This window comes from Leguminivora glycinivorella, chromosome 13 (genome assembly GCF_023078275.1).
Source record: "Leguminivora glycinivorella isolate SPB_JAAS2020 chromosome 13, LegGlyc_1.1, whole genome shotgun sequence".
NCBI classification, from domain to species: domain Eukaryota; kingdom Metazoa; phylum Arthropoda; class Insecta; order Lepidoptera; family Tortricidae; genus Leguminivora; species Leguminivora glycinivorella.
Window position 1 is genome coordinate 15,020,990 of NC_062983.1, and position 8,109 is coordinate 15,029,098.

Genomic DNA, 8,109 nt, shown 5'->3' on the forward strand with positions numbered 1-8,109 from the left:
TATTTGAACATGTGCTTAATTTATTGCATGTTTAAAGATGTTGATCTACTTACACTTCAAGTGCATATGAATGTTGAATTATTCATAGGTGGATGGTAAGGTATTAATGCCCAGTCGAAGTAGTTATTTGCTTTATAATAGTAACCTACACCTTACGAATGGAATTACATAAAATTGGCTAAAATCAGAAAGTATTGACCTGAAACAACAGTTAAAGAAGCAAATAAATTGATTGAGATCTTTTATTTTCATACACTTAGCGGTTATTTTAGCTTAGCAGAACTTGTTGGTTTCGGCATATCCGCTAAAGGCACTGGCAAGGGCCGTGTCTGGAACCATTGATGCCGTAGAGCCTACAAACAAAATAATAGCTTTACATTTAGGTACAACATTTAACTGCAGCGATTGGACTGAAGATAGGCCGCAATTTTTTTAAAATCATGTATATGAAATGTTAAAGTGGAAAAGAGGTTCGGCGAGATCGAGATCGAATATTCATTCAAAACCATAATCCTGGTGGCAATCTTAGTAAAAGACTACTGTGGAATCCACGTTTGAAATTCTATCGGGATTGGTCTACCAACTTGCTTAGTAGAAATCTTCTTATCAGCATCATAGCACAAACAGGACTTGACCAGCTGGACGGCATCTGCTTCCACTGCTGGTAACAATTCTGACCAAGGTGTGGGTGAAGACTCTGGGAATGTGATCTTGTGGAAGTTTTGTAGCTAGACGTGGAATGGGCAAGTTTCTTTAGCCTCAATAGCCAAAGATTCTGGATGCGTCTATACGCACACGCAAACACGCGTGCCAATCTTGTGAACAGGCCTTATAATGGTGTACCAACAGTACCAACCTGCTTAGCAGAAATCCTCTTATCAGCACCATAGCACAAACAAGACTTGACTAGCTGGACAGCATCTGCTTCTACCGCTGGTAACAATTCCGACCAAGGTGTGGGTGACGACTCAGGGAATGTGATCTTGTGGAAGTCTGGCAGCTGGGCGTGGCCTGGCCACGTTTCCTCTGTTGGGGTGCCGAGATGCTGGAGGACTATGGCTAGTTGTTCGATGTCGGATTCACCCTGAAGAGTTGAAAGAGAAGATGCAAGCGTTACTGCCACAGTCTACTATGAAGATACTACGTATACCTATATGTTACTGTTAAGAATAGATATGTACCATCAGCTGCAAAAGTCCATGGAGAAATTATGAATGAATTCATTGATAAATTCGCCATGCACTTTTGCATTGATAGTACCTATTCTGAAATAAAGTGTCGCCACGTCAATGTGAGGCGCATCGTTGTGAACCTTATAGAAATTGACACAGACGGGTATTCGGTAGTAAATAATAATCAAAATTAACTTACAGCAAACAGCGGTTTCTTAAGTACCATCTCCGCGATGATGCAGCCGACAGCCCACATATCCACCTTCTCGTTGTAAAACCTTGCCCCGTACAGAAGCTCCGGGGCACGATACCACCTGTAACACATTGAGGAAACATCATTACCATACTCGTAAAATATGTTACTGTACAATCCGATCCTATATTGACTTTCGCACCTGGTACCCTCGTAACAACTACTTGGTGCGAGTAAGTGCGTTTTCACATTATCCGATCCGATATCGGATGTAGGACCGACATCCCTTACATTGAAGCCGCCATCTTTGATTTTTGCCTTTGAAATCGTTCTGATATCCGATATCGGATCGAATAATGTGAAAACGCACTAAGGCTGGCCGCCATCCGGCCGATGCTAGAACAAGTCATAAGTAATTTATTTGCGAAAGATAGGGTATACATTAGGTGTTAGTTTACAATAAAGTGAGCCAATCTACCTTGTCACACAGTGACATGCAAATCTCCGATTATCCGGTATCTAAGTCTAGTACTATGCATGCACTTAAATAATACCTATCTAAAGCTAGATTATATTTACATAGCAATATTAATATACAAAACAATACAAATAATAAATATAAATAAATTAATTAATACGAATATAAATAAATTAATTAATTGCGATGTCACAGATTTAGCCATCTGCCATCATCAGTATACCCCCATATTTCAGAGCAAATTTGCTGAGATCCTCTTTCATACCTTAAAGGCCATCTTGAACTTTATTACTACAATTTTTGTTGTGTACCTCGTAGCCACTTGGTGTGAGTAGGGCCGGCCGCCGTCGGGCCAGTACAGGCGCGCTAGGCCAAGGTCTGCGATTTTCAGGATACCCTCATGGTTTATTAGTAAATTCGCTGGTTTGAGATCCTAGAATAAAACAAACATCAGTCAGCCAGGACCTGGCTGTAAGTTCTGTAACCAAGAGTATAATTGTCAGACTCATTTGGCTCTGTAGCGCCAATACGAAAAAAAGATTGAGAAAGAAAACTACGAAGCAATGATGAGCGTCAAAGATTGCACGCTTCTAGATTCATTTTCAAACTAGACTTTTCATTTAGGGATTTAAAACCTGAAGAGGTAAGGTCAAATCTTTCCAGTCTATAGGTAAGATTACTAGAAGCGGTAGGCACTTATTTGTACGTATATATATTTTCAGCAAAATAGATAACTAACTGAACTGATCGACTGATTGGTCTACTTTCGAATCGTTAAATCGAACGACTGCTCGTATTAACGTACCTACGGAAAAATTGGCATAGCAACTAATTATTAGAACAAACAGAAAAGGTTACCCTATGCATGACGTAGTGTGCGTGCATATACCGCGTGACCTTCAGCAGCATCTGAGCGTAGCTCTTCACGACGGGCGTCGTCAGCGCGCCCTGGTTGTGGTGGAGCATATCCCACAACCCTGAGCGCATGTATTCCAGCACTAGCACCAGGCTCATGTCACGAGAAAGCAAGTACAGTTATATTACCCTGTGCATGACGTAGTGAGCGTGCATATACCGCGTGCCCTTCAGCAGCATCTGAGCGTAGCTCTTCACGACGGGCGTCGTCAGCGCGCCCTGGTTGTGGTGGAGCATATCCCACAACCCTGAGCGCATGTATTCCAACACCAGCACCAGGCTCATGCCGCGGGGAAACATTTCGTAGAGTTTTATTACCTGTGGAGAGTGAATAACATAGGTAAGCTATTTATAACGGGTCGAAAAACAACAGCTGCTCTTTTGAAGTAGGTACCTACGACTGCAGCTGTTGAATGTTACCTACTCAAAATAAGATGCTAGGTTTTTTAAAGCAAAGTTTTCTTCGTTATCATATTGATAATGATACTTGGCCAAAGATCCATAAAATTAACCACAAAGCGTAGCGAATGGTTTATGAAATCGTATCTTAAGGTGTTGCGATTCCAAGGCACGAGAGTAACACAATTTTTTCCACCGTCTGGCATCGAGTGAAATATACCCAACAGGACAGTGGTTAACATATTTGACTTGCTAAAAACTAGGTATTAAAATTGCAATAAAATAGGTAATTATTATATTATTCTCTATCAATAATATCAACTCAAAATTACTTTGCTTTGTCACTCGTGCAATTGAACCTCATTCACTTTTGAAGAATAATAAGAGCCCATACGAACTGATGTGGCAAAAAAGTAATATCTATGGAACTAAAGTCTGATTAAATATTATATTTACCTACATATTTGCACCGAAGCAGCTGCAGAGCCTTAATTTCCCTCATCACATTGACCGGTATCCCATCCTCCAGGTTTTTGATCAAGATCTTCTTCAGGGCCACCTCGCGCCCCGTAGGCAAGTGCTTCGCCTTAAATACGAGGCCGTGGGCGCCTTCGCCTATGCGACCGACCACAGAGTAGTTTGATACGTCTTTATCCATATTTGTTGTGTTTAGATGTTTATTTGGTAATTTAGAATAGAGAATGTTGACGTTCACGCATTGACGTATTTGTGTTGATGTAGATGTGTTGCTATGGTAACGAAGAGAGGCGTTTGGCCCATTTGGTGATTTGACGAATTGACAGTCCCGCCGGCGCAGGTGTTATTTGAAACGTCAAAATTATAAGAAATTATGACGTTTATTAAACCCTTGAACGATCGAGCAGGTCAATGAGCATTAAATAACTACGTTTTATAGGGAGCGGGACGGGCCTACAGAAAACGCTGCCAACTTAGCTTGGTTCTACGACATACATACGAGTGACAAAGTATTATCAGACCGAGAAATGGAAATATATAACAGAATGGAAATAATGATCCATTAGGTTATGGGCCCAGGCCAAGCCCAGGCATTGAAAAAAAAGAGTAGTATAATATCTGTACCACATACATACAAAATACGGAACCCTAAAAAGTGACAACATTGTAGTGTCCTCCTGTTTTCCTTCATATAAGAAAGAGATGACACTACTGTGTTACCACTTTTTCATTTCTCCAATTTGTTGTCGAACTCGAAAATAAATAAAACATTTCACGTTATCTGATTTTTTATTACTAGAATAACTTACACGTAGCTAACTACTCACAATAAAAGATTGTACAAGTAATAATAATTAACAATGCAGTTGTACTTTCAATTATCTATATACAATTCATTTGAGCCTGGACAAAATAATAAAGCAAAATATAAACTATTACAATACTTTTTTTTTATTTTACTTAATAGGTCCTAATATCCAGCTATTTTTTAATGGAATAAATTCATTTAGAAGACTAATGTTAACATAGTAAAATGGTGGGCCTATGGGGCTATGGAAGTAGACTGAATTATAAAATGGTCAAACCTCGCCATTCGCCATTGTAATGACTGGCATTTTATGATTGAGCCTAGACATAAAATAGTACCATTATGACACAGTTAAAGAAGAAATTTGAAATAAGTGGCGATAAATTAAAACACGACCGACGGGAGTGCTTTAAATCGTCACGAGTTATGAATTTCCTCTTCGCGCCAGTATCGTACGACGTTTGGTTCGACATAGACGCATAAAGTATTACTTTGCGCCCTAGTGCCTTAAGTCCCAGATATGGATTCTGGACACAAGTTATAAAAAACCAGATCAACATAGCCCACTTAAATCTTTATTATGATAAACGATGATACTGAAAATGAGTATAATAATTAGTTTAATATAATTTAATAAATACTTTTTAACAAACCCCTTTAAATGGAAACACGCTAACACCTCGCAAACATAACACAAATTAGCAATACCAAGAAACTTTCAAACTCAGATTCATTCCCCTCAAATATTTAGAAATATAATTTCAATACTAGTTTAGACTTTAGAGTAATCACGGGCCCCAAAGCGGTGCCCGATTGATATTCCGAAATAAAATACGCCGATTTTCGGTACGCCGACAACGATTCGCCGACGTCTTTTTTGGCCGAATAACGATTGGAAGATTCTCATGTCGCATAATATTCGTCCGGAAACGGAGTCGGTAAGTAGAAATTTGATACGCCGATTTACTTTTCGTCGAATAATCATTTAGTAATTGTAAAAATTGGCCGACAAAAAATTGGTCGAAACACAAGAGGTCGAGTGATCATTTGGTAACTTTTTTTGGTGAGTTGGCTGGAACTTGCGTACAAACTGTTCTGCAGATTCAAAAATGTAGTTGTTAGATCGTTTATAGAGTAACATTTATTTCAACTACTTATTTATATTAATCATCAAGTTCTGATTCTAAGGATTGATTTTAGTAAATTATGTATTGTTGTTTTCAACTCACCAAATTTTTACTTTAATTTTTTTATTTCTAACATAATGTTGCCAGTGTATGTAAATTATTACGACAACGCAACGAAATTAATTTCACATTATACATTGTTTAAGAAAAAAAGTGTCTATTAAGTGCGTAATTTTTTTACAACAGCGAGAATTCATTCATTCGAAATTATTTTAACAATGTATAAAATGTGAAACGTTATTCGACAAAACGTGGCCTAAACGAAAATATTACTTTGCTAAATGAAAAATGTCCAATAATAGTTCGGATAATATGCACAGAAGCGAACTGAACTTTATGCGAACCAAGATTCTACGTAACGTTATTCGACAAAAAGTGACAGCGACAGTTTGATTATTCGGCTAAATAACATTCGGCGAATCGTTGTCGGCGAATCAATAATCGGCTAAAAAATTGTCGGAGAATCATTAGGTAGCCCCCCAAAGCATGTCATTGTATGAAGTGATAAAGACCAGAAACATCCTAAGTATATATCGTCACTACTTTAAAAAAAACTTGTATCTTCGTCTGTCAATGAAAAGAAAATTGTAGTAAGTATGTATGGAATGCATATAGACTTACTGCGTTTTAACTTTGAGGAACAGCGTGAGATACGAGATTATTTAAAAGTAGTGACGATATGTTCTAATTAATAGGGGCGCCACTGTCTATGTAAACCGTTTTGGATATGACACCTATTGATTCACTTTTGTATAGCCCGCTCCAGATTATGCGCGCGAATCACGGCGCGACACCGCGAACGCGAGTGTGGATTCGATACGCAGAAAGTTCCACACTAGCGTTCGCGGCATCGCGCCGTGATTCGCGCGCATAGTCTGGAGCGGACTTAAGAGAAGTTGAGAACAGTAAGTGTTGCAATAATAAGAAATATTAGTCCCATTTCTAATTTTTTATTGCCAGGCTATGCTGTATTTTACTTATTTTTATGAGCCTATAATTATAGGTTTCCCACTGCTGGACAAACACCTCCCCGCTTTCCACATATCCAGTTTTCGATCAGCCTCCCACCGTTTAGTTTTATACTGTGTTAAAACTACCACAGCCACTTATAATAATAAACAAAGACTGAAATAACAAGTTAAACACATTTTAAAACTCGACGCCAAAGATTTTGCCCTTTCTTCTAATCTGTCATGAAGTCTTAACTATAAAAAGAGTCAAAAATAAGACAAAGAACATTACAGTTAGAAGGCATCTGGTAAACAATAATCATAATGCACAATTTATAAGAACTTCAATTCAGAGTTTTCTAAATACATGCGGCATACTAGAAATATTCTACAATTTTGTGCAAAAACTAAAATATATGCATAAATCAATGACATGATGATTTTTCGTCAGTTGGGAAAAGTGGAAAAATGTCTCACCTAAGAAAGTAATATTTTACACCTTTAAACTATTCTATATATATTTTTACAAGCTCCACAGACGTGTCTGCTTAGTACAAAATTAATTTGATTTTTTTTTTATGAAATAGGCAGCAAACGAGCAGACGAGCCGCCTGATGGGAAACAGTCATCGCTGCCCATGGATATAAGCAACATCAAGGGAGCCACTTATGCGTTACTGACCTTTGAGAACCCTAAATATCTGCTTCTTGAAGAACCCCATATCATAGCGCAAGTGAAACACCTTGATTACAATTGTTCACGTTTTTTCAATCAAATTATCTTTCTAAATTAAAAGCAATATCTAATTTACATGATTTACATCATGTCAACCTGTGTTACAAAAAAAAGTGATGTTTATATAACAATCGTAACTTTCAGAAAGAGAAATTACAAAATACCAAATCCATATATGACCACACTCAAGAGAAAATGTCTTCCATACAAAAAAAAACTATTAAAAACCTACTTAATTTAATGGTCAAAGCCACAGGTCTCTAAATAATGGAAACATTGCTTTACAGATGTAGTGTGACATGTTTTCCCATGTTTTCTTATTTTCGAGGAATCTCACGAACGTGTCATTTCAGTCAGGCTCAGTACAAGAAGTACTAATATTGGTACTCTTGGATCGATAAGTTCGTTTTTCGTCACGTTCCTAAATTTGTCCGATTCTGCTTTCGTCAGCCATTCTTCATTCGTCAACTTAGTCTGCAGTCATTATCGTATTTGACCATAATGAGTTGTTGGCCTTTTTCTTATTTCGATTCATTCGTTTTTCGTCATTTCGTTTTTGGTCATATTCTAAGTTGGTACCGACCTAAGACTGCGACAAAACAAGAAAAACATAGATGAGCGAACATGCCGAAAGAAGATAATGACGAGTAAAGAACGAGACGGATTAAGATAAAGCTGAACAGTGAAATTGACCGTAGTTCAGAAAGACCATCGACGATCGTGACGAATAAAGAATGGATGACGAGAGCAGAATCGGACAATTTTAGGAACGTGACGAAATACGAACGTGTCGAT

General features: G+C 37.9%; 1 protein-coding gene across 1 annotated transcript; it reads right to left on the reverse strand.

Moving 5' to 3' along the window:
- Positions 1–46: 46 nt before the first annotated feature.
- LOC125232836 (cyclin-dependent kinase 20-like) lies at positions 47–3,871 on the reverse strand. The gene is made up of 6 exons (XM_048138629.1): positions 3,618–3,871; positions 2,888–3,076; positions 2,155–2,276; positions 1,372–1,486; positions 857–1,084; positions 47–353 (listed from the first exon to the last, which is right to left on the reverse strand). The coding sequence occupies exons 1-6, from the start codon at positions 3,813–3,815 to the stop codon at positions 264–266; spliced, it is 942 nt and encodes a 313-aa protein (XP_047994586.1). The 5' UTR covers positions 3,816–3,871; the 3' UTR covers positions 47–263.
- Between the last annotated feature and the right edge of the window lie 4,238 nt (positions 3,872–8,109).

What these genes read in the sequence shown, in the direction of transcription:
- LOC125232836 (XM_048138629.1), bottom strand. Translation starts at nt 3,815, where the DNA reads ATGGATAAAGACGTATCAAACTACTCTGTGGTCGGTCGCATAGGCGAA. An exon ending in AGCTGCTTCGGTGCAAATAT is followed by an intron (nt 3,077 to 3,617) that starts GTAGGTAAATAT and finishes CACTCTCCACAG; the next exon opens with GTAATAAAACTCTACGAAAT. An exon ending in TTAAGAAACCGCTGTTTGCT is followed by an intron (nt 1,085 to 1,371) that starts GTAAGTTAATTT and finishes TCAACTCTTCAG; the next exon opens with GGTGAATCCGACATCGAACA.